Source organism: Salvelinus alpinus, chromosome 29, assembly GCF_045679555.1.
Source record: "Salvelinus alpinus chromosome 29, SLU_Salpinus.1, whole genome shotgun sequence".
Classification (NCBI taxonomy): Eukaryota; Metazoa; Chordata; class Actinopteri; order Salmoniformes; family Salmonidae; genus Salvelinus; species Salvelinus alpinus.
The window spans coordinates 2,479,804-2,507,292 of NC_092114.1; the positions used below are offsets into that span (position 1 = coordinate 2,479,804).

Below are 27,489 nucleotides of genomic sequence, written 5' to 3' on the forward strand. Positions count from 1 at the left end.
ACTCTTAATAGCAGTACTCTGTTTTCACCTCCGTTCTATCTTCCTCTCTTGTTTTATTTGGATGGATGTGTTCAGTCCCCCCATTTTGACCCCACAGTGGTTGTTTATTGTTGTTGATGACGATGTAGAACAAAGATAAACAAGAGGTCCTGGTGAAGCACGATGAGTGTGTAGAGACCATCACCTCATCAACCTACCCAATACCTCCTGCTATTATTGATCCCTGGGATCCATAACTAGTCTCCTATCGATGGATTGATCTATTACTGACCCCTACCCTCCATAACTAGTCTCCTATTGATCTATTACTGACCTCTACCCTCCATAACTAGTCTCCTATTGATCTATTACTGACCCCTACCCTCCATAACTAGTCTCCTATTGATCTATTACTGACCCCTACCCTCCATAACTAGTCTCCTATCGATGGATTGATCTATTACTGACCCCTACCCTCCATAACTAGTCTCCTATTGATCTATTACTGACCCCTACCCTCCATAACTAGTCTCCTATTGATCTATTACTGACCCCTACCCTCCATAACTAGTCTCCTATCGATGGATTGATCTATTACTGACCCCTACCCTCCATAACTAGTCTCCTATTGATCTATTACTGACCCCTACCCTCCATAACTAGTCTCCTATTGATCTATTACTGACCCCTACCCTCCATAACTAGTCTCCTATTGATCTATGACTGACCCCTACCCTCCATAACTAGTCTCCTATTGATCTATTACTGACCCCTACCCTCCATAACTAGTCTCCTATTGATCTATTACTGACCCCTACCCTCCATAACTAGTCTCCTATTGATCTATTACTGACCCCTACCCTCCATAACTAGTCTCCTAATGATCTATTATTGACCCCTACCCAACCATAACTAGTCTCCTATTGATCTATTACTGACCCCTACCCTCCATAACTAGTCTCCTATTGATCTATTACTGACCCCTACCCTCCATAACTAGTCTCCTATTGATCTATGACTGACCCCTACCCTCCATAACTAGTCTCCTATTGATCTATTACTGACCCCTACCCTCCATAACTAGTCTCCTATTGATCTATTACTGACCCCTACCCTCCATAACTAGTCTCCTATTGATCTATTACTGACCCCTACCCTCCATAACTAGTCTCCTAATGATCTATTATTGACCCCTACCCAACCATAACTAGTCTCCTAATGATCTATTACTGACCCCTACCCTCCATAACTAGTCTCCTAATGATCTATTATTGACCCCTACCCTCCATAACTAGTCTCCTAATGATCTATTATTGACCCCTACCCTCCATAACTAGTCTCCTATTGATCTATTACTGACCCCTACCCTCCATAACTAGTCTCCTATCGATGGATTGATCTATGACTGACCCCTACCCTCCATAACTAGTCTCCTAATGATCTATTATTGACCCCTACCCAACCATAACTAGTCTCCTAATGATCTATTACTGACCCCTACCCTCCATAACTAGTCTCCTAATGATCTATTATTGACCCCTACCCTCCATAACTAGTCTCCTAATGATCTATTATTGACCCCTACCCTCCATAACTAGTCTCCTAATGATCTATTACTGACCCCTACCCTCCATAACTAGTCTCCTAATGATCTATTATTGACCCCTACCCTCCATAACTAGTCTCCTAATGATCTATTACTGACCCCTACCCTCCATAACTAGTCTCCTAATGATCTATTACTGACCCCTACCCTCCATAACTAGTCTCCTAATGATCTATTATTGACCCCTACCCTCCATAACTAGTCTCCTATGGATCCATCAGACCCCTATCTGTCTGGTAGACCTTTATCAACACATCAGTCCCAACCCCCTCCCTCCATGCCTCACTCCTAACCTCCTCCACAGTGTTAGTGTTACCAATAGTTTCATATAATGTCAACCTTGCCTTTTATGAGTCTTTGTTGTAGCTTGTTTAATGGGACTGTGAATAATAATATTGATTCTGTTGTATTTGTGGGTACAAAACGTGACATTCCTCCACATTTTCTTCACTGTCCTGCGATATGTGTTCTGATTATTACAAAATGAAATGTAAAAAGTATAAATAAATATGTAATAATAAAATAAATGTAACATCCTACCCTCCCAAACAAATGTGTTTCTGGTATGTGTATCTCTGTAAATATTTGTATTTCTAGTTCACTAAAGTTATGTTATCTCTGTAATTTACAGGTTATCTTTGTAATTTACAGGGTATTGCTGTAATTTACAGGTTATCTCTGTAATTTACAGGTTATCGTTGTAATTTACAGGTTATCTCTGTAATTTGGTTTCTGGTATGTTGTCATGTATTGTCATTCTGCTGTCTGGTGACTGGATAGTTGGAGCGGTGCTAGATCCTGTTGTCTGTGGTGTTCTGTCATGTATTGTAACCTGTGCTGTCTGGTGACTGGATTAGGTACTTCCCTAGGCTTTGCTTCCCTCCATCAGGCCATCTGATTGGCCAGCAGCTCCCCCAGCCGCAGTAATTACCAGGAAGCACAATGTGCCATGTCACCAGGGGGCGGAGAGGAAAGGAAGTGGGTCACCTGAGGACGACAGACAGGAATGCTGTGGATAAGTGTCAAATGGCACCCTATTCCAGGGTTCTGGTCAATAGTAGTGCACTATGTAGGGAATAGGGTGCCATAGGGCTGTGGTATAAAGGAGTGCACTATGTAGGGAATAGGGTGTCATTTGGGACGTACTGACTGTCCCAATTCTCTGCGAAGTGTACACTTGTGCACTCCTCCACAAGCATTTGAGTGAAGGGAAGGGCAGGCTGCAGAGGGAGGAAGCCTAACGAAGAGGTGCAGCTGCAGGAATGTCTTGATGAATTGTCTCCTGCCTTGGTTACTGTACTGCATGGATGGATTCGTTGATACTGGACCTGTATCAATGTGCTTTACAAATGTAACTTGTTGCAATGCATTCTTGTTATTCTTGGTCCATATTCTGAAAATGTATCATTTTGAGTTTGTTGTCTGGTTAGATTGTCTGTAGTTTATCCTTCATGTTGTCTGGTTAGATTGTCTGTAGTTTATCCTTCATGTTGTCTGGTTAGATTGTCTGTAGTTTATCCTTCATGTTGTCTGGTTAGATTGTCTGTAGTTTATCCTTCATGTTGTCTGGTTAGATTGTCTGTAGTTTATCCTTCATGTTGTCTGGTTAGATTGTCTGTAGTTTATCCATCTCTACCAATCATGTTGAACCTGCCTGTCACCTCTACCAATCATCCTGAACCTGCCTGTCACCTCTACCAATCATGTTGAACCTGCCTGTCACCTCTACCAATCATGTTGAACCTGCCTGTCACCTCTACCAATCATGTTGAACCTGCCTGTCACCTCTACCAATCATGTTGAACCTGCTTGTCACCTCTACCAATCACGTTGAACCTGCCTGTCACCTCTACCAATCACGTTGAACCTGCCTGTCACCTCTACTAATCATCCTGAACCTGCCTGTCAGCTCTACCAATCACGTTGAACCTGCCTGTCACCTCTACCAATCACGTTGAACCTGCCTGTCACCTCTACCAATCATGTTGAACCTGCCTGTCACCTCTACCAATCATGTTGAACCTGCCTGTCACCTCTACCAATCATGTTGAACCTGCCTGTCACCTCTACCAATCATGTTGAACCTGCCTGTCACCTCTACCAATCATGTTGAACCTGCCTGTCACCTCTACCAATCATGTTGAACCTGCCTGTCACCTCTACCAATCACGTTGAACCTGCCTGTCACCTCTACCAATCACGTTGAACCTGCCTGTCACCTCTACCAATCACGTTGAACCTGCCTGTCACCTCTACCAATCACGTTGAACCTGCCTGTCACCTCTACCAATCACGTTGAACCTGCCTGTCACCTCTACTAATCATCCTGAACCTGCCTGTCACCTCTACTAATCATGTTGAACCTGCCTGTCACCTCTACCAATCATGTTGAACCTGCCTGTCACCTCTACCAATCACGTTGAACCTGCCTGTCACCTCTACCAATCACGTTGAACCTGCCTGTCACCTCTACCAATCACGTTGAACCTGCCTGTCACCTCTACCAATCACGTTGAACCTGCCTGTCACCTCTACCAATCACGTTGAACCTGCCTGTCACCTCTACCAATCACGTTGAACCTGCCTGTCACCTCTACCAATCACGTTGATCCTGCCTGTCCACTCTACCAATCACGTTGAACCTGCCTGTCACCTCTACCAATCACGTTGATCCTGCCTGTCCACTCTACCAATCACGTTGAACCTGCCTGTCCACTCTACCAATCACGTTGAACCTGCCTGTCACCTCTACCAATCACGTTGATCCTGCCTGTCCACTCTACCAATCACGTTGAACCTGCCTGTCACCTCTACCAATCATGTTGAACCTGCCTGTCACCTCTACCAATCATGTTGAACCTGCCTGTCACCTCTACCAATCATGTTGAACCTGCCTGTCACCTCTACTAATCATCCTGAACCTGCCTGTCACCTCTACCAATCATGTTGAACCTGCCTGTCATCTCTATCAATCATGTTGAACCTGCCTGTCACCTCTACCTATCATCCTGAACCTGCCTGTCACCTCTACTAATCATCCTGAACCTGCCTGTCACCTCTACCAATCATGTTGAACCTGCCTGTCATCTCTACCAATCATGTTGAACCTGCCTGTCAACTCTACCAATCATTTTGAACCTGCCTGTCAACTCTACCAATCATGTTGAACCTGCCTGTCATCTCTATCAATCATGTTGAACCTGCCTGTCATCTCTACCAATCATGTTGAACCAGCCTGTCACCTCTACCAATCATGTTGAACCTGCCTGTCACCTCTACCAATCACGTTGAACCAGCCTGTCACCTCTACCAATCACGTTGAACCAGCCTGTCACCTCTACCAATCATGTTGAACCAGCCTGTCATCTCTACCAATCATGTTGAACCAGCCTGTCATCTCTACCAATCATGTTGAACCAGCCTGTCATCTCTACCAATCATGTTGAACCTGCCTGTCACCTCTACTGATCATCCTGAACCTGCCTGTCACCTCTACCGATCATGTTGAACCTGCCTGTCACCTCTTCTAATCATGTTGAACCTGCCTGTCACCTCTACCAATCATGTTGAACCTGCCTGTCACCTCTACCAATCATGTTGAACCTGCCTGTCACCTCTACCAATCATGTTGAACCTGCCTGTCACCTCTACCAATCATGTTGAACCTGCCTGTCACCTCTACCAATCATCCTGAACCTGCCTGTCATCTCTACCAATCATGTTGAACCTGCCTGTCATCTCTACCAATCATCCTGAACCTGCCTGTCACCTCTACCAATCATCCTGAACCTGCCTGTCACCTCTACCAATCATGTTGAACCTGCCTGTCATCTCTCCAATCATGTTGAACCTGCCTGTCACCTCTACCAATCATGGTGAACCTGCCTGTCACCTCTACCAATCATGTTGAACCTGCCTGTCACCTCTACCAATCATGTTGAACCTGCCTGTCACCTCTACCAATCATGTTGAACCTGCCTGTCACCTCTACCAATCATGTTGAACCTGCCTGTCACCTCTACCAATCATGTTGAACCTGCCTGTCACCTCTACCAATCATCCTGAACCTGCCTGTCATCTCTACCAATCATGTTGAACCTGCCTGTCATCTCTACCAATCATCCTGAACCTGCCTGTCACCTCTACCAATCATCCTGAACCTGCCTGTCACCTCTACCAATCATGTTGAACCTGCCTGTCATCTCTACCAATCATGTTGAACCTGCCTGTCACCTCTACCAATCATGGTGAACCTGCCTGTCACCTCTACCAATCATGTTGAACCTGCCTGTCACCTCTACCAATCATGTTGAACCTGCCTGTCACCTCTACCAATCATGTTGAACCCCGGGGCATGGCAGTGTATCCTCTGTAGCCCTGGTGTTAGCTCTGGTCAGAATGAGGTCAGAGAGACAATCAAACTCCACTACAGTGGTGACTCTCTCTCTGACTCTCTCTCTCTCTCTCTCTGTCTCTCTCTCTCTCTCTCTCTCTCTCTCTCTCTCTCTCTCTCTCTCTCTCTCTCTCTCTCTCTCTCTCTCTCTCTCTCTCTCTCTCTCTCTCTCTCTCTGACTCTCTCTCTGTTTTTCTCTCTTATTCTCTCTTATTCTCTCTCTTACTCTCTCTCTTACTCTCTCTCTCTCTCTCTCTCTCTCTCTCTCTCTCGCACCATCTCCTGCTCGCATTCATTTTTCTCTCTAACACACACACACATTCTCTTTAGGCCAGCTGTTGACCAAAAGACATTCCAGTACATACTGTGCCCATATCTTCACAGCTTGTGGGGGATAGATATTGAGACAATAACACACAACTCACTACCAAGGGCGGCTCTGGGAGTGTGTGTGTGTGCGTGTGCGCGTTCGTGTGCGTGCGAGAGACGGGTATCTTCATGCTATGCCACAGAACACAGTGAAAGGTCATAATGCCCTCATTACTGTCTCTCCAGGAGTCTGGTTGTCCTGGAAGATCACAACGTCCCAAATAACTACCTGTTCCCTATTTAGTGCCTTGGTCAAAAGGAGTGCACAATATAGGGAATAGGGTGCCATGTAGGACCTAACCAATGCTGCAGCTGTCTGGTGTTTACATCGAGACAGTTCTCCTTTTATCTGGCTATCAACACAGGAGCCACTCTGGGGCTGTTTAGTAGGCTAGACGATGTGAGTCTCTATGGAACAGTTTAGTAGGCTAGACGATGTGAGTCACTATGGAACAGTTTAGTAGGCTAGACGATGTGAGACACTAAGGAACAGTTTAGTAGGCTAGACGATGTGAGACACTAAGGAACAGTTTAGTAGGCTAGACGATGTGAGTCACTAAGGAACAGTTTAGTAGACTAGACGATGTGAGTCACTATGGAACAGTTTAGTAGGCTAGACGATGTGAGTCACTAAGGAACAGTTTAGTAGGCTAGACGATGTGAGTCACTATGGAACAGTTAGTAGGCTAGACGATGTGAGTCACTAAGGAACAGTTTAGTAGGCTAGACGATGTGAGTCACTAAGGAACAGTTTAGTAGGCTAGACGATGTGAGTCACTAAGGAACAGTTAGTAGACTAGACGATGTGAGTCACTATGGAACAGTTTAGTAGGCTAGACGATGTGAGTCACTAAGGAACAGTTTAGTAGGCTAGACGATGTGAGTCACTAAGGAACAGTTTAGTAGGCTAGACGATGTGAGTCACTATGGAACAGTTAGTAGGCTAGACGATGTGAGTCACTAAGGAACAGTTTAGTAGGCTAGACGATGTGAGTCACTAAGGAACAGTTAGTAGGCTAGACGATGTGAGTCACTAAGGAACAGTTTAGTAGGCTAGACGATGTGAGTCACTATGGAACAGTTTAGTAGGCTAGACGATGTGAGTCACTAAGGAACAGTTAGTAGGCTAGACGATGTGAGTCACTAAGGAACAGTTTAGTAGGCTAGACGATGTGAGTCACTAAGGAACAGTTCAGTAGGCTAGACGATGTGAGTCACTAAGGAACAGTTTAGTAGGCTAGACGATATGAGTCACTAAGGCCACTCTATGGAACAGTTTAGTCGGCTAGACGATGTGAGTCACTAAGGCCACTCTATGGAACAGTTTAGTAGGCTAGACGATGTGAGTCACTATGGAACAGTTTAGTCAGCTAGACGATGTGACTCACTAAGGCCACTATGGAACAGTTTAGTAGGCTAGACGATGTGAGACACTAAGGCCACTATGGAACAGTTTAGTAGACTAGACGATGTGAGACACTAAGGCCACTATGGAACAGTTTAGTAGACTAGACGATGTGAGTCACTAAGGACCAGTTTAGTAGGCTAGACGATGTGAGTCACTAAGGAACAGCTTAGTCGGCTAGACGATGTGAGTCACTAAGGAACAGTTTAGTAGGCTAGACGATGTGAGACACTAAGGAACAGTTTAGTAGACTAGACGATATGAGTCACTAAGGAACAGTTTAGTAGGCTAGACGATGTGAGTCACTAAGGAACAGTTTAGTAGACTAGACGATGTGAGACACTAAGGAACAGTTTAGTAGGCTAGACGATGTGAGTCACTAAGGAACAGTTAGTAGGCTAGACGATGTGAGTCACTAAGGAACAGTTTAGTAGGCTAGACGATGTGAGTCACTAAGGAACAGTTTAGTAGGCTAGACGATGTGAGACACTAAGGAACAGTTTAGTAGGCTAGACGATGTGAGCCACTAAGGAACAGTTTAGTAGGCTAGACGATGTGAGTCACTAAGGAACAGTTTAGTAGGCTAGACGATGTGAGTCACTAAGGAACAGTTTAGTAGGCTAGACGATGTGAGTCACTAAGGAACAGTTTAGTAGGCTAGACGATGTGAGTCACTATGGAACAGTTTAGTAGGCTAGACGATGTGAGTCACTATGGAGCTGTTTAGTAGGCTAGACGATGTGAGTCACTAAGGAACAGTTTAGTAGGCTAGACGATGTGAGTCACTAAGGAACAGTTAGTAGGCTAGATGATGTGAGTCACTAAGGAACAGTTTAGTAGACTAGACGATGTGAGTCACTATGGAACAGTTTAGTAGGCTAGACGATGTGAGTCACTAAGGAACAGTTTAGTAGACTAGACGATTTGAGTCACTAAGGAACAGTTAGTAGTCTAGACGATGTGAGTCACTAAGGAACAGTTTAGTAGGCTAGACGATGTGAGTCACTAAGGAACAGTTTAGTAGGCTAGACGATGTGAGTCACTAAGGAACAGTTTAGTAGGCTAGACGATGTGATTCACTAAGGCCACTCTATGGAACAGTTTAGTAGGCTAGACGATGTGAGTCACTAAGGAACAGTTTAGTAGGCTAGACGATATGAGTCACTAAGGCCACTCTATGGAACAGTTTAGTCGGCTAGACGATGTGAGTCACTAAGGCCACTCTATGGAACAGTTTAGTAGGCTAGACGATGTGAGTCACTATGGAACAGTTTAGTCAGCTAGACGATGTGACTCACTAAGGCCACTATGGAACAGTTTAGTAGGCTAGACGATGTGAGACACTAAGGCCACTATGGAACAGTTTAGTAGACTAGACGATGTGAGACACTAAGGCCACTATGGAACAGTTTAGTAGACTAGACGATGTGAGTCACTAAGGAACAGTTTAGTAGGCTAGACGATGTGAGTCACTAAGGAACAGCTTAGTCGGCTAGACGATGTGAGTCACTAAGGAACAGTTTAGTAGGCTAGACGATGTGAGACACTAAGGAACAGTTTAGTAGACTAGACGATATGAGTCACTAAGGAACAGTTTAGTAGGCTAGACGATGTGAGTCACTATGGAACAGTTTAGTAAGCTAGACGATGTGAGACACTAAGGAACAGTTTAGTAGGCTAGACGATGTGAGTCACTAAGGAACAGTTTAGTAGGCTAGACGATGTGAGTCACTAAGGAACAGTTAGTAGGCTAGACGATGTGAGTCACTATGGAACAGTTTAGTAGGCTAGACGATGTGAGTCACTAAGGAACAGTTTAGTAGGCTAGACGATGTGAGTCACTAAGGAACAGTTTAGTAGGCTAGACGATGTGAGTCACTAAGGAACAGTTAGTAGGCTAGACGATGTGAGTCACTAAGGAACAGTTTAGTAGGCTAGACGATGTGAGTCACTATGGAACAGTTTAGTAGGCTAGACGATGTGAGTCACTATGGAACAGTTTAGTAGACTAGACGATGTGAGTCACTAAGGAACAGTTAGTAGGCTAGACGATGTGAGTCACTAAGGAACAGTTTAGTAGGCTAGACGATGTGAGTCACTAAGGAACAGTTCAGTAGGCTAGACGATGTGAGTCACTAAGGAACAGTTTAGTAGGCTAGACGATGTGAGTCACTAAGGAACAGTTTAGTAGGCTAGACGATATGAGTCACTAAGGCCACTCTATGGAACAGTTTAGTCGGCTAGACAATGTGAGTCACTAAGGCCACTCTATGGAACAGTTTAGTAGGCTAGACGATGTGAGTCACTATGGAACAGTTTAGTCAGCTAGACGATGTGACTCACTAAGGCCACTATGGAACAGTTTAGTAGGCTAGACGATGTGAGACACTAAGGCCACTATGGAACAGTTTAGTAGACTAGACGATGTGAGACACTAAGGCCACTATGGAACAGTTTAGTAGACTAGACGATGTGAGTCACTAAGGAACAGTTTAGTAGGCTAGACGATGTGAGTCACTAAGGAACAGCTTAGTCGGCTAGACGATGTGAGTCACTAAGGAACAGTTTAGTAGGCTAGACGATGTGAGACACTAAGGAACAGTTTAGTAGACTAGACGATATGAGTCACTAAGGAACAGTTTAGTAGGCTAGACGATGTGAGTCACTAAGGAACAGTTTAGTAGACTAGACGATGTGAGACACTAAGGAACAGTTTAGTAGGCTAGACGATGTGAGTCACTAAGGAACAGTTAGTAGGCTAGACGATGTGAGTCACTAAGGAACAGTTTAGTAGGCTAGACGATGTGAGTCACTAAGGAACAGTTTAGTAGGCTAGATGATGTGAGTCACTAAGGAACAGTTAGTAGGCTAGACGATGTGAGTCACTAAGGAACAGTTTAGTAGACTAGACGATGTGAGTCACTATGGAACAGTTTAGTAGGCTAGACGATGTGAGTCACTAAGGAACAGTTTAGTAGACTAGACGATTTGAGTCACTAAGGAACAGTTAGTAGTCTAGACGATGTGAGTCACTAAGGAACAGTTTAGTAGGCTAGACGATGTGAGTCACTAAGGAACAGTTTAGTAGGCTAGACGATGTGATTCACTAAGGAACAGTTTAGTAGGCTAGACGATGTGAGTCACTAAGGCCACTCTATGGAACAGTTTAGTAGGCTAGACGATGTGAGTCACTAAGGAACAGTTTAGTAGGCTAGACGATATGAGTCACTAAGGCCACTCTATGGAACAGTTTAGTCGGCTAGACGATGTGAGTCACTAAGGCCACTCTATGGAACAGTTTAGTAGGCTAGACGATGTGAGTCACTATGGAACAGTTTAGTCAGCTAGACGATGTGACTCACTAAGGCCACTATGGAACAGTTTAGTAGGCTAGACGATGTGAGACACTAAGGCCACTATGGAACAGTTTAGTAGACTAGACGATGTGAGACACTAAGGCCACTATGGAACAGTTTAGTAGACTAGACGATGTGAGTCACTAAGGAACAGTTTAGTAGGCTAGACGATGTGAGTCACTAAGGAACAGCTTAGTCGGCTAGACGATGTGAGTCACTAAGGCCACTCTATGGAACAGTTTAGTAGGCTAGACGATGTGAGTCACCAAGGAACAGTTTAGTAGGCTAGACGATATGAGTCACTAAGGCCACTCTATGGAACAGTTTAGTCGGCTAGACGATGTGAGTCACTAAGGCCACTCTATGGAACAGTTTAGTAGGCTAGACGATGTGAGTCACTATGGAACAGTTTAGTCGGCTAGACGATGTGACTCACTAAGGCCACTCTATGGAACAGTTTAGTCGGCTAGACGATGTGAGTCACTAAGGCCACTATGGAACAGTTTAGTAGGCTAGACGATGTGAGACACTAAGGCCACTATGGAACAGTTTAGTAGACTAGACGATGTGAGACACTAAGGCCACTATGGAACAGTTTAGTAGACTAGACGATGTGAGTCACTAAGGAACAGTTTAGTAGGCTAGACGATGTGAGTCACTAAGGAACAGCTTAGTCGGCTAGACGATGTGAGTCACTAAGGAACAGTTTAGTAGGCTAGACGATGTGAGACACTAAGGAACAGTTTAGTAGACTAGACGATATGAGTCACTAAGGAACAGTTAGTAGGCTAGACGATGTGAGTCACTAAGGAACAGTTTAGTAGGCTAGACGATGTGAGTCACTAAGGAACAGTTTAGTAGGGCTAGACGATGTGAGTCACTAAGGAACAGTTTAGTAGGCTAGACGATGTGAGTCACTATGGAACAGTTTAGTAGGCTAGACGATGTGAGTCACTATGGAGCTGTTTAGTAGGCTAGACGATGTGAGTCACTAAGGCCACTCTATGGAACAGTTTAGTAGGCTAGACGATGTGAGTCACTAAGGAACAGTTTAGTAGGCTAGACGATATGAGTCACTAAGGCCACTCTATGGAACAGTTTAGTCGGCTAGACGATGTGAGTCACTAAGGCCACTCTATGGAACAGTTTAGTAGGCTAGACGATGTGAGTCACTATGGAACAGTTTAGTCAGCTAGACGATGTGACTCACTAAGGCCACTATGGAACAGTTTAGTAGGCTAGACGATGTGAGACACTAAGGCCACTATGGAACAGTTTAGTAGACTAGACGATGTGAGACACTAAGGCCACTATGGAACAGTTTAGTAGACTAGACGATGTGAGACACTAAGGCCACTATGGAACAGTTTAGTAGACTAGACGATGTGAGTCACTAAGGCCACTCTATGGAACAGTTTAGTAGGCTAGACGATGTGAGTCACCAAGGAACAGTTTAGTAGGCTAGACGATATGAGTCACTAAGGCCACTCTATGGAACAGTTTAGTCGGCTAGACGATGTGAGTCACTAAGGCCACTCTATGGAACAGTTTAGTAGGCTAGACGATGTGAGTCACTATGGAACAGTTTAGTCGGCTAGACGATGTGAGACACTAAGGAACAGTTTAGTAGACTAGACGATATGAGTCACTAAGGAACAGTTTAGTAGACTAGACGATATGAGTCACTAAGGAACAGTTTAGTAGGCTAGACGATGTGACTCACTAAGGCCACTCTATGGAACAGTTTAGTCGGCTAGACGATGTGAGTCACTAAGGCCACTATGGAACAGTTTAGTCGGCTAGACGATGTGAGACACTAAGGCCACTATGGAACAGTTTAGTAGACTAGACGATGTGAGACACTAAGGCCACTATGGAACAGTTTAGTAGGTTAGACGATGTGAGTCACTAAGGAACAGTTTAGTCGGCTAGACGATGTGAGACACTAAGGCCACTATGGAACAGTTTAGTAGGCTAGACGATGTGAGTCACTAAGGAACAGTTTAGTCGTCTAGACGATGTGAGACACTAAGGCCACTATGGAACAGTTTAGTCGGCTAGACGATGTGAGACACTAAGGCCACTATGGAACAGTTTAGTAGGTTAGACGATGTGAGTCACTAAGGAACAGTTTAGTAGACTAGACGATATGAGTCACTAAGGAACAGTTTAGTAGGCTAGACGATGTGAGTCACTAAGGAACAGTTTAGTAGGCTAGACGATGTGAGACACTAAGGCCACTATGGAACAGTTTAGTAGGCTAGACGATGTGAGTCACTAAGGAACAGTTTAGTAGACTAGACGATATGAGTCACTAAGGAACAGTTTAGTAGACTAGACGATATGAGTCACTAAGGAACAGTTTAGTAGGCTAGACGATGTGAGTCACTAAGGAACAGTTTAGTAGGCTAGACGATGTGAGTCACTATGGAACAGTTTAGTAGGCTAGACGATGTGAGTCACTAAGGAACAGTTTAGTAGGCTAGACGATGTGAGACACTAAGGAACAGTTAAGTCGGCTAGACGATGTGAGTCACTAAGGAACAGTTTAGTAGGCTAGACGATGTGAGTCACTATGGAACAGTTTAGTAGGCTAGACGATGTGAGTCACTAAGGAACAGTTTAGTAGGCTAGACGATGTGAGACACTAAGGAACAGTTTAGTAGACTAGACGATGTGAGTCACTAAAGAACAGCTTAGTCGGCTAGACGATGTGAGTCACTAAGGAACAGTTTAGTAGGCTAGACGATGTGAGTCACTAAGGAACAGTTTAGTAGGCTAGACGATGTGAGTCACTAAGGAACAGTTTAGTAGGCTAGACGATGTGAGACACTAAGGAACAGTTTAGTAGACTAGACGATATGAGTCACTAAGGAACAGTTTAGTAGACTAGACGATGTGAGTCACTAAAGAACAGTTTAGTAGGCTAGACGATGTGAGTCACTAAGGAACAGTTTATTAGGCTAGACGATGTGAGTCACTAAGGAACAGTTTAGTAGGCTAGACGATGTGAGTCACTAAAGAACAGTTTAGTAGGCTAGACGATGTGAGTCACTAAGGAACAGTTTAGTAGGCTAGACGATGTGAGTCACTAAGGAACAGTTTAGTAGGCTAGACGATGTGAGACACTAAGGCCACTATGGAACAGTTTAGTAGGCTAGACGATGTGAGTCACTAAGGAACAGTTTAGTAGGCTAGACGATGTGAGTCACTAAGGAACAGTTTAGTAGGCTAGACGATGTGAGACACTAAGGAACAGTTTAGTAGACTAGACGATATGAGTCACTAAGGAACAGTTTAGTAGACTAGACGATGTGAGTCACTAAAGAACAGTTTAGTAGGCTAGACGATGTGAGTCACTAAGGAACAGTTTAGTAGGCTAGACGATGTGAGTCACTAAAGAACAGCTTAGTCGGCTAGACGATGTGAGTCACTAAGGAACAGTTTAGTAGGCTAGACGATGTGAGACACTAAGGAACAGTTTAGTAGACTAGACGATATGAGTCACTAAGGAACAGTTTAGTAGGCTAGACGATGTGAGTCACTAAGGCCACTCTATGGAACAGTTTAGTAGGCTAGACGATGTGAGTCACTAAGGAACAGTTTAGTAGGCTAGACGATATGAGTCAATAAGGCCACTCTATGGAACAGTTTAGTCGGCTAGACGATGTGAGTCACTAAGGACACTCTATGGAACAGTTTAGTAGGCTAGACGATGTGAGTCACTATGGAACAGTTTAGTCGGCTAGACGATGTGACTCACTAAGGAACAGTTTAGTAGGCTAGACGATGTGAGTCACTAAGGAACAGTTTAGTAGGCTAGACGATGTGAGTCACTAAGGAACAGTTTAGTAGGCTAGACGATGTGAGTCACTAAGGAACAGTTTAGTAGGCTAGACGATGTGAGTCACTAAGGGACAGTTTAGTAGGCTAGACGATGTGAGTCACTAAGGAACAGTTTAGTAGGCTAGACGATGTGAGACACTATGGAACAGTTTAGTAGGCTAGACGATGTGAGTCACTAAGAAACAGTTTAGTAGGCTAGACGATGTGAGTCACTAAGGAACAGTTTAGTAGGCTAGACGATGTGAGTCACTAAAGAACAGTTTAGTAGGCTAGACGATGTGAGTCACTAAGGGACAGTTTAGTAGGCTAGACGATGTGAGTCACTAAGGAACAGTTTAGTAGGCTAGACGATGTGAGTCACTAAGGAACAGTTTAGTAGGCTAGACGATGTGAGACACTATGGAACATTTTAGTAGGCTAGACGATGTGAGTCACTAAGGAACAGTTTAGTAGACTAGACGATGTGAGTCACTAAGGAACAGTTTAGTAGGCTAGACGATGTGAGACACTAAGGAACAGTTTAGTAGGCTAGACGATGTGAGACACTAAGGAACAGTTTAGTAGGCTAGACGATGTGAGTCACTAAGGCCACTCTATGGAACAGTTTAGTAGGCTAGACGATGTGAGTCACTAAGGAACAGTTTAGTAGGCTAGACGATGTGAGTCACTAAGGCCACTCTATGGAACAGTTTAGTAGGCTAGACAATGTGAGTCACTAAGGAACAGTTTAGTAGGCTAGACGATATGAGTCACTAAGGCCACTCTATGGAACAGTTTAGTAGGCTAGACGATGTGAGTCACTAAGGAACAGTTTAGTAGGCTAGACGATGTGAGTCACTATGGAACAGTTTAGTCGGCTAGACGATGTGAGTCACTAAGGCCACTATGGAACAGTTTAGTAGGCTAGACGATGTGAGACACTAAGGCCACTATGGAACAGTTTAGTAGACTAGACGATGTGAGACACTAAGGCCACTATGGAACAGTTTAGTAGACTAGACGATGTGAGTCACTAAGGAACAGTTTAGTCGGCTAGACGATGTGAGTCTCTAAGGAACAGTTTAGCAGGCTAGACGATGTGAGTCACTAAGGAACAGTTTAGTAGTCTAGACGATGTGAGACACTAAGGAACAGTTTAGTAGACTAGACGATGTGAGTCACTAAGGAACAGATTAGTAGGCTAGACGATGTGAGTCACTAAGGAACAGTTTTGTCGGCTAGACGATGTGAGACACTAAGGAACAGTTTAGTAGGCTAGACGATGTGAGACACTAAGGAACAGTTTAGTAGGCCAGACGATATGAGTCACTAAGGAACAGTTTAGTCGGCTAGACGATGTGAGACACTAAGGCCACTATGGAACAGTTTAGTAGGCTAGACGATGTGAGTCACTAAGGAACAGTTTAGTCGTCTAGACGATGTGAGACACTAAGGCCACTATGGAACAGTTTAGTCGGCTAGACGATGTGAGACACTAAGGCCACTATGGAACAGTTTAGTAGGTTAGACGATGTGAGTCACTAAGGAACAGTTTAGTAGGCTAGACGATGTGAGTCACTAAGGCCACTATGGAACAGTTTAGTAGGCTAGACGATGTGAGTCACTAAGGAACAGTTTAGTAGGCTAGACGATGTGAGTCACTAAGGAACAGTTTAGTAGGCTAGACGATGTGAGTCACTAAGGAACAGTTTAGTAGGCTAGACGATGTGAGTCACTAAGGAACAGTTTAGTAGGCTAGACGATGTGAGTCACTAAGGAACAGTTTAGTAGGCTAGACGATGTGAGTCACTAAGGGACAGTTTAGTAGGCTAGACGATGTGAGTCACTAAGGAACAGTTTAGTAGGCTAGACGATGTGAGACACTATGGAACAGTTTAGTAGGCTAGACGATGTGAGTCACTAAGGAACAGTTTAGTAAGCTAGACGATGTGAGTCACTAAGGAACAGTTTAGTAGGCTAGACGATGTGAGTCACTAAGGAACAGTTTAGTAGGCTAGACGATGTGAGTCACTAAGGAACAGTTTAGTAGGCTAGACGATGTGAGTCACTAAGGGACAGTTTAGTAGGCTAGACGATGTGAGTCACTAAGGAACAGTTTAGTAGGCTAGACGATGTGAGTCACTAAGGAACAGTTTAGTAGGCTAGACGATGTGAGACACTATGGAACAGTTTAGTAGGCTAGACGATGTGAGTCACTAAGGAACAGTTTACTAGACTAGACGATGTGAGTCACTATGGAACAGTTTAGTAGACTAGACGATGTGAGACACTAAGGCCACTATGGAACAGTTTAGTCGGCTGGACGATGTGAGTCACTAAGGAACAGTTTAGTAGTCGAGATGATGTGAGTCACTATGGAACAGTTTAGTAGACTAGACGATGTGAGACACTAAGGCCACTATGGAACAGTTTAGTCGGCTGGACGATGTGAGTCACTAAGGAACAGTTTAGTAGACTAGACGATGTGAGTCACTAAGGAACAGTTTAGTTGACTAGACGATGTGAGTCACTAAGGAACAGTTTAGTAGGCTAGACGATGTGAGACACTAAGGCCACTATGGAACAGTTTAGTAGGCTAGTAGTCGAGATGATGTGAGTCACTATGGAACAGTTTAGTAGACTAGACGATGTGAGACACTAAGGCCACTATGGAACAGTTTAGTCGGCTGGACGATGTGAGTCACTAAGGAACAGTTTAGTAGTCGAGATGATGTGAGTCACTATGGAACAGTTTAGTAGACTAGACGATGTGAGACACTAAGGCCACTATGGAACAGTTTAGTCGGCTGGACGATGTGAGTCACTAAGGAACAGTTTAGTAGACTAGACGATGTGAGTCACTAAGGAACAGTTTAGTAGACTAGACGATGTGAGTCACTAAGGAACAGTTTAGTAGGCTAGACGATGTGAGACACTAAGGCCACTATGGAACAGTTTAGTAGGCTAGACGATGTGAGTCACTAAGGCCACTATGGAACAGTTTAGTAGACTAGACGATGTGAGTCACTAAGGAACAGTTTAGTAGACTAGACGATGTGAGTCACTAAGGAACAGTTTAGTCGGCTAGACGATATGAGTCACTAAGGAACAGTTTAGTAGACTAGACGATATGAGTCACTAAGGAACAGTTTAGTAGGCTAGACGATGTGAGACACTAAGGCCACTATGGAACAGTTTAGTAGGCTAGACGATGTGAGTCACTAAGGAACAGTTTAGTAGACTAGACGATATGAGTCACTAAGGAACAGTTTAGTAGACTAGACGATATGAGTCACTAAGGAACAGTTTAGTAGGCTAGACGATGTGAGACACTAAGGCCACTATGGAACAGTTTAGTAGGCTAGACGATGTGAGTCACTAAGGAACAGTTTAGTAGTCTAGGTGATATGAGTCACTAAGGCCACTGTATGGAACAGTTTAGTAGTCTAGGTGATGTGAGTCACTAAGGAACAGTTTAGTAGTCTAGGTGATATGAGTCACTAAGGCCACTGTATGGAACAGTTTAGTAGTCTAGGTGATGTGAGTCACTAAGGAACAGTTTAGTAGGCTAGACGATGTGAGACACTATGGAACAGTTTAGTAGACTAGACGATGTGAGTCACTATGGAACAGTTTAGTAGGCTAGACGATGTGAGTCACTAAGGAACAGTTTAGTAGGCTAGACGATGTGAGACACTATGGAACAGTTTAGTAGGCTAGACGATGTGAGTCACTAAGGAACAGTTTAGTAGGCTAGACGATGTGAGTCACTAAGGAACAGTTTAGTCGGCTAGACGATGTGAGACACTAAGGGACAGTTTATTAGTCTAGGTGATGTGAGTCACTAAGGAACAGTTTAGTAGTCTAGGTGATGTGAGTCACTAAGGAACAGTTTAGTAGTCTAGGTGATGTGATTGCCATGCTGCATGGTGAGAAGCCAGTTTAGTAGTCTAGGTGATGTGAGTGCCATGCTGCAGGGTGAGAAGCCAGTTTAGTAGTCTAGGTGATGTGAGTCACTATGGAACAGTTTAGTAGTCTAGGTTATGTGAGTCACTAAGGAACAGTTTAGTAGTCTAGGTGATGTGAGTCACTATGGAACAGTTTAGTAGTCTAGGTGATGTGAGTCACTAAGGAACAGTTTATTAGTCTAGGTGATGTGAGTCACTAAGGAACAGTTTAGTAGTCTAGGTGATGTGAGTCACTAAGGAACAGTTTAGTAGTCTAGGTGATGTGAGTCACTAAGGAACAGTTTAGTAGTCTAGGTGATGTGAGTCACTAAGGAACAGTTTAGTAGTCTAGGTGATGTGAGTCACTAAGGAACAGTTTAGTAGTCTAGGTGATGTGAGTCACTAAGGAACAGTTTAGTAGTCTAGGTGATGTGATTGCCATGCTGCATGGTGAGAAGCCAGTTTAGTAGTCTAGGTGATGTGAGTCACTATGGAACAGTTTAGTAGTCTAGGTGATGTGAGTCACTAAGGAACAGTTTAGTAGTCTAGGTGATGTGAGTCACTAAGGAACAGTTTAGTAGTCTAGGTGATGTGATTGCCATGCTGCAGGGTGAGAAGCCAGTTTAGTAGTCTAGGTGATGTGAGTCACTATGGAACAGTTTAGTAGTCTAGGTGATGTGAGTCACTAAGGAACAGTTTAGTAGTCTAGGTGATGTGAGTCACTATGGAACAGTTTAGTAGTCTAGGTGATGTGAGTCACTAAGGAACAGTTTATTAGTCTAGGTGATGTGAGTCACTAAGGAACAGTTTAGTAGTCTAGGTGATGTGAGTCACTAAGGAACAGTTTAGTAGTCTAGGTGATGTGAGTCACTAAGGAACAGTTTAGTAGTCTAGGTGATGTGAGTCACTAAGGAACAGTTTAGTAGTCTAGGTGATGTGAGTGCCATGCTGCAGGGTGAGAAGCCAGTTTAGTAGTCTAGGTGATGTGAGTGCCATGCTGCAGGGTGAGAAGCCATGAGGAAAACAAGCTCCTTTCCACTTGTGTAACAACAGTACAAACACGTTCAACTTTATTAGCACTCTGATATTACAAAGATATTACTATGTACGAGTTTAATACAATGTTCTAGAGTAATGACAATGTTGAGGCATATGTTTAATCACAAAGTTATGTAGTCGTAAACATTGATCTACATCGTATTTATTCCCGAAGGAGTAGAATATTATTGAAGCCTGTGAGCGGAATGGGTTGTAATAATGTATAGCAACACATTCCCTTTGTAGCCTATCGTTTATGAGAGTTGGGGAACTCAGACTGTGAACCACGATGAAAAGAAAATAAGCACTACAGCTTTAAATGAGACGCGTTTGTAACAGTCGCTGTAGCTGTGCCAAGACCGAGGTCTGCCTGCCATCGAATCGGCAACGACCTGCAGGTTTCATTATCGCCTCCGTGGTGTTAACTACACCTCTGCGGAAACTATTAATACATTCGACTTTATCGGACAGCACGGACATAAGATACGTTTTAGTCACCGGGCACGAATAACCTCAAGTCTATTATTATTTTTGTTGTTCCGACCTAATCGTATTGCTCGTGATAGTTAAATGTTCCAACTTTACGCATGGAGAATAGGCTAGCGAATATCAGGTGAGGCGCATGTAGAGGACTAGCCTACACCTAGACGGATGGGAACGGTATTTCCTGAATAGTAAATGCTGCCGTTATTCTCCATCCATCCACAGCAAGACACTTGTTGATTTGAATAGACTTCATCACAGCAGACTGCTGCTTGGGAATACTATTTAGCTTTTGTGGGAGACCTGCCTCTACAAATGGATCGGGGCTCTTCGGGAGGGTGTCATTTGTTTTACCCGGGCTGTGTGACAGAGAGGCGGCTACAGATGGCGATGATCCTCGGCTTTTAACAGGTGGACCGCCTGGCAGCAGCAGCATCATTCTCGCATCCCTTTCTGCTACCAGGGAGGAGGCATGGGCAACCAGGTGGATAAAATTAAACTGTCACATCAAAGTTACGCAGAAGTTCCCACAGTGGACCCCAACGGGCTGGACACTGAGGAGGGTCCTCGGATCGGAGTGTCTTATATTTTCTCAACAGATGACGAGGAACAGGAGGGGGAAAACGGTAACGTAGACGGAGCGGATAAAGAGCACCACACTGGTACGGAACATAAACACTACGACAAGAGCAACGAGGTGGAGTGCGCCGTTTACCACCGGGGGGAATGTATTTACGAGAAGAGCGTCAAGACCGCGGGCATGGAAACCTACTCCCCCGAGATCTTACTAAACAAATGCAAGGCAGGTGACCTGGTGGAGTTTGTAACAACGGGGCAGTACCCCCACTGGGCGGTGTATGTCGGTGACTTCCAGGTGGTGCACCTGCACAGAGCAGAGATAAAGAACAGCTTTTTGACAGAAGCCAGCCAGGGAAGGAGATGTAGGATAGTCAACGAGCTGTATAAATTCAAAGCCCTCAGCGCCGAGATGGTGGTTCAGAACGCTATGGAACAGGTAGGAGGTAAAGACGGAGAGTTGAGCTGGAGAAATTCAGAGTGTTTTGCCGCTTGGTGCAGGTTTGGCAAACGGGAGTTCAAAATGGGTGGGGAGATCCGGATAGGAAAACAGCCATACAGGTTAAAGATCCTGATGTCTGATAAACAGTCTCACATGCTGGAGTTTCAGTGTTTGGAGGACTTGATCATGGAGAAGAGGAGAAGCGACCAGGTGGGAAGGACATCAGTGGTCCAGGAGCTGGCCAATCATTTGAACAGTGTCGGGGAGATCAAAAGTGGTGATCCACTCAGTGATCCAATAACAGCACAGACTGCACAGTGATCTAATGGATTTATAGACCTGCTATAAACATCATGATGGCCCTTGCCTATCCAATCACAGACCCCGATCTAAGTGGATTTACAAACAACACATTTCATTCTACTATTTTGATGAATAGAATCTAAATGGCCCATTCATGTCTAGTTATTTGATTGATTGATTGGAAGAACAATAGTTTTAAAGGTTATTGATTTGTTCTCTGCCTATTGATGTTTCATAATGATTGATATGATAATATATTGTACATGTTTTCATGTCTCACCCTGGTAACCATTATACGTACATACCTATAAGGTTATGTCATTCTGATGAAAACATGTTGTAGAGCATAGGTTGATCAATCATCTCGCTTATTGTACCGTACCAATAATTTAAGTCAAGTAAATTATCATTACATCTTTGCAATCAAACTGGCTTTTATTCCCTGCTGTGAACAGCTTCATTGTTTCCCTCAGGCACCATATCCCTACATAGATGACTTTGAACAGGGCCAATAGGGATAGGGTGTAGGGAACACAGAGGAAGGGACAGGGTACCAACCCCTATCTATGCCTCCATAGTCTTTTCATCATTCATAAACACTTATTTTCCACCTGCTTTACAGTCAGCCTCATACCAGAGTACTAGTCTGTTTCTACCTGCTTTACAGTCAGCCTCATACCAGAGTACTAGTCTGTTTCTACCTGCTTTACAGTCAGCCTCATACCAGAGTACTAGTCTGTTTCTACCTGCTTTACAGTCAGCCTCATACCAGAGTACTAGTCTGTTTCTACCTGCTTTACAGTCAGCCTCATACCAGAGTACTAGTCTGTTTCTACCTGCTTTACAGTCAGCCTCATACCAGAGTACTAGTCTGTTTCTACCTGCTTTACAGTCAGCCTCATACCAGAGTACTAGTCTGTTTCTACCTGCTTTACAGTCAGCCTCATACCAGAGTACTAGTCTGTTTCTACCTGCTTTACAGTCAGCCTCATACCAGAGTACTAGTCTGTTTCTACCTGCTTTACAGTCAGCCTCATACCAGAGTACTAGTCTGTTTCTACCTGCTTTACAGTCAGCCTCATACCAGAGTACTAGTCTGTTTCCACCTGCTTTACAGTCAGCCTCATACCAGAGTACTAGTCTGTTTCTACCTGCTTTAGTCAGCCTCATACCAGAGTACTAGTCTGTTTCTACCTGCTTTACAGTCAGCCTCATACCAGAGTACTAGTCTGTTTCCACCTGCTTTACAGTCAGCCTCATACCAGAGTACTAGTCTGTTTCTACCTGCTTTAGTCAGCCTCATACCAGAGTACTAGTCTGTTTCTACCTGCTTTACAGTCAGCCTCATACCAGAGTACTAGTCTGTTTCTACCTGCTTTACAGTCAGCCTCATACCAGAGTACTAGTCTGTTTCTACCTGCTTTACAGTCAGCCTCATACCAGAGTACTAGTCTGTTTCTACCTGCTTTACAGTCAGCCTCATACCAGAGTACTAGTCTGTTTCTATCTGCTTTACAGTCAGCCTCATACCAGAGTACTAGTCTGTTTCCACCTGCTTTACAGTCAGCCTCATACCAGAGTACTAGTCTGTTTCTACCTGCTTTACAGTCAGCCTCATACCAGAGTACTAGTCTGTTTCTACCTGCTTTACAGTCAGCCTCATACCAGAGTACTAGTCTGTTTCTACCTGCTTTACAGTCAGCCTCATACCAGAGTACTAGTCTGTTTCTACCTGCTTTACAGTCAGCCTCATACCAGAGTACTAGTCTGTTTCTACCTGCTTTACAGTCAGCCTCATACCAGAGTACTAGTCTGTTTCTACCTGCTTTACAGTCAGCCTCATACCAGAGTACTAGTCTGTTTCTACCTGCTTTACAGTCAGCCTCATACCAGAGTACTAGTCTGTTTCTACCTGCTTTACAGTCAGCCTCATACCAGAGTACTAGTCTGTTTCTACCTGCTTTAGTCAGCCTCATACCAGAGTACTAGTCTGTTTCTACCTGCTTTACAGTCAGCCTCATACCAGAGTACTAGTCTGTTTCTACCTGCTTTACAGTCAGCCTCATACCAGAGTACTAGTCTGTTTCTACCTGCTTTAGTCAGCCTCATACCAGAGTACTAGTCTGTTTCCACCTGCTTTACAGTCAGCCTCATACCAGAGTACTAGTCTGTTTCTACCTGCTTTAGTCAGCCTCATACCAGAGTACTAGTCTGTTTCTACCTGCTTTACAGTCAGCCTCATACCAGAGTACTAGTCTGTTTCCACCTGCTTTAGTCAGCCTCATACCAGAGTACTAGTCTGTTTCCACCTGCTTTACAGTCAGCCTCATACCAGAGTACTAGTCTGTTTCTACCTGCTTTACAGTCAGCCTCATACCAGAGTACTAGTCTGTTTCTACCTGCTTTACAGTCAGCCTCATACCAGAGTACTAGTCTGTTTCTACCTGCTTTACAGTCAGCCTCATACCAGAGTACTAGTCTGTTTCTACCTGCTTTACAGTCAGCCTCATACCAGAGTACTAGTCTGTTTCTACCTGCTTTACAGTCAGCCTCATACCAGAGTACTAGTCTGTTTCTACCTGCTTTACAGTCAGCCTCATACCAGAGTACTAGTCTGTTTCTACCTGCTTTACAGTCAGCCTCATACCAGAGTACTAGTCTGTTTCCACCTGCTTTACAGTCAGCCTCATACCAGAGTACTAGTCTGTTTCCACCTGCTTTACAGTCAGCCTCATACCAGAGTACTAGTCTGTTTCTACCTGCTTTACAGTCAGCCTCATACCAGAGTACTAGTCTGTTTCCACCTGCTTTACAGTCAGCCTCATACCAGAGTACTAGTCTGTTTCTACCTGCTTTACAGTCAGCCTCATACCAGAGTACTAGTCTGTTTCTACCTGCTTTACAGTCAGCCTCATACCAGAGTACTAGTCTGTTTCTACCTGCTTTACAGTCAGCCTCATACCAGAGTACTAGTCTGTTTCTACCTGCTTTACAGTCAGCCTCATACCAGAGTACTAGTCTGTTTCCACCTGCTTTACAGTCAGCCTCATACCAGAGTACTAGTCTGTTTCTACCTGCTTTACAGTCAGCCTCATACCAGAGTACTAGTCTGTTTCTATCTGCTTTACAGTCAGCCTCATACCAGAGTACTAGTCTGTTTCTACCTGCTTTACAGTCAGCCTCATACCAGAGTACTAGTCTGTTTCTACCTGCTTTACAGTCAGCCTCATACCAGAGTACTAGTCTGTTTCTACCTGCTTTACAGTCAGCCTCATACCAGAGTACTAGTCTGTTTCTACCTGCTTTAGTCAGCCTCATACCAGAGTACTAGTCTGTTTCTACCTGCTTTAGTCAGCCTCATACCAGAGTACTAGTCTGTTTCTACCTGCTTTACAGTCAGCCTCATACCAGAGTACTAGTCTGTTTCCACCTGCTTTACAGTCAGCCTCATACCAGAGTACTAGTCTGTTTCCACCTGCTTTAGTCAGCCTCATACCAGAGTACTAGTCTGTTTCCACCTGCTTTACAGTCAGCCTCATACCAGAGTACTAGTCTGTTTCTACCTGCTTTACAGTCAGCCTCATACCAGAGTACTAGTCTGTTTCTACCTGCTTTACAGTCAGCCTCATACCAGAGTACTAGTCTGTTTCCACCTGCTTTACAGTCAGCCTCATACCAGAGTACTAGTCTGTTTCCACCTGCTTTACAGTCAGCCTCATACCAGAGTACTAGTCTGTTCCCACCTGCTTTACAGTCAGCCTCATACCAGAGTACTAGTCTGTTTCTACCTGCTTTACAGTCAGCCTCATACCAGAGTACTAGTCTGTTTCCACCTGCTTTACAGTCAGCCTCATACCAGAGTACTAGTCTGTTTCCACCTGCTTTACAGTCAGCCTCATACCAGAGTACTAGTCTGTTTCCACCTGCTTTACAGTCAGCCTCATACCAGAGTACTAGTCTGTTTCTACCTGCTTTACAGTCAGCCTCATACCAGAGTACTAGTCTGTTTCTACCTGCTTTACAGTCAGCCTCATACCAGAGTACTAGTCTGTTTCCACCTGCTTTACAGTCAGCCTCATACCAGAGTACTAGTCTGTTTCCACCTGCTTTACAGTCAGCCTCATACCAGAGTACTAGTCTGTTTCTACCTGCTTTACAGTCAGCCTCATACCAGAGTACTAGTCTGTTTCCACCTGCTTTACAGTCAGCCTCATACCAGAGTACTAGTCTGTTTCTACCTGCTTTACAGTCAGCCTCATACCAGAGTACTAGTCTGTTTCTACCTGCTTTACAGTCAGCCTCATACCAGAGTACTAGTCTGTTTCCACCTGCTTTACAGTCAGCCTCATACCAGAGTACTAGTCTGTTTCTACCTGCTTTACAGTCAGCCTCATACCAGAGTACTAGTCTGTTTCTACCTGCTTTACAGTCAGCCTCATACCAGAGTACTAGTCTGTTTCCACCTGCTTTACAGTCAGCCTCATACCAGAGTACTAGTCTGTTTCTACCTGCTTTACAGTCAGCCTCATACCAGAGTACTAGTCTGTTTCCACCTGCTTTACAGTCAGCCTCATACCAGAGTACTAGTCTGTTTCTACCTGCTTTACAGTCAGCCTCATACCAGAGTACTAGTCTGTTTCTACCTGCTTTACAGTCAGCCTCATACCAGAGTACTAGTCTGTTTCTACCTGCTTTACAGTCAGCCTCATACCAGAGTACTAGTCTGTTTCCACCTGCTTTACAGTCAGCCTCATACCAGAGTACTAGTCTGTTTCTACCTGCTTTACAGTCAGCCTCATACCAGAGTACTAGTCTGTTTCTACCTGCTTTACAGTCAGCCTCATACCAGAGTACTAGTCTGTTTCCACCTGCTTTACAGTCAGCCTCATACCAGAGTACTAGTCTGTTTCCACCTGCTTTACAGTCAGCCTCATACCAGAGTACTAGTCTGTTTCTATCTGCTTTAGTCAGCCTCATACCAGAGTACTAGTCTGTTTCCACCTGCTTTACAGTCAGCCTCATACCAGAGTACTAGTCTGTTTCTACCTGCTTTACAGTCAGCCTCATACCAGAGTACTAGTCTGTTTCCACCTGCTTTACAGTCAGCCTCATACCAGAGTACTAGTCTGTTTCTACCTGCTTTACAGTCAGCCTCATACCAGAGTACTAGTCTGTTTCCACCTGCTTTAATCAGCCTCATCAAATCAAATTTTATTGGCCACATACACATGGTTAGCAGATGTTAGTTCGAGGGTAGCGAAATGCTTGTGCTTCTAGTTCTGACAGTGCAGTAATATCTAACAAGTAGTCTAACAATTCCCCAACAACTACCAAATACACACAAATCTAAAGGGGTGAGTGAGAATATGTACATATAAATATATAGATGAGCGATGGCCGAGCGGTGTAGGCAAGGTGCAGTAGATGGTATAAAATACAGTATATACAGTTGAAGTCGGAATTTTACATACACCTTAGCCAAATACATTTAAACTCAGTTTTTCAAAATTCCTGACATTTAATCCAAGTGACAATTCCCTGTCTTAGGTCAGTTAGGATCACCAGTTTATTTTAAGAATGTGAAATGTCAGAATAATGGTAGAGAGAATGATTTATTTCAGCTTCTATTTCTTTCATCACATTTCCAGTGGGTCAGAAGTTTACATACTCTCAATTAGTATTTGGTAGCATTGCCTTTAAATTGTTTAACTTGGGTCAAACGTTTCGGGTAGCCTTCCACAAGCTTCCCACAATAAGTTGGGTGAAT

General features: G+C 44.1%; 1 protein-coding gene across 1 annotated transcript; it reads left to right on the top strand.

Annotated features, from left to right (window-relative positions):
* Window positions 1-20,306: 20,306 nt before the first annotated feature.
* Window positions 20,307-22,150, top strand: lratd2a (LRAT domain containing 2a). The gene has a single exon (XM_071374375.1). It carries the CDS (start codon window positions 20,874-20,876, stop codon window positions 21,738-21,740), a length of 867 nt encoding a protein of 288 aa, XP_071230476.1. The 5' UTR covers window positions 20,307-20,873; the 3' UTR covers window positions 21,741-22,150.
* The last annotated feature ends 5,339 nt before the right edge of the window (window positions 22,151-27,489 follow it).

Coding starts and splice junctions, on each gene's coding strand:
- lratd2a (XM_071374375.1), top strand. CDS start 20,874: ATGGGCAACCAGGTGGATAAAATTAAACTGTCACATCAAAGTTACGCA.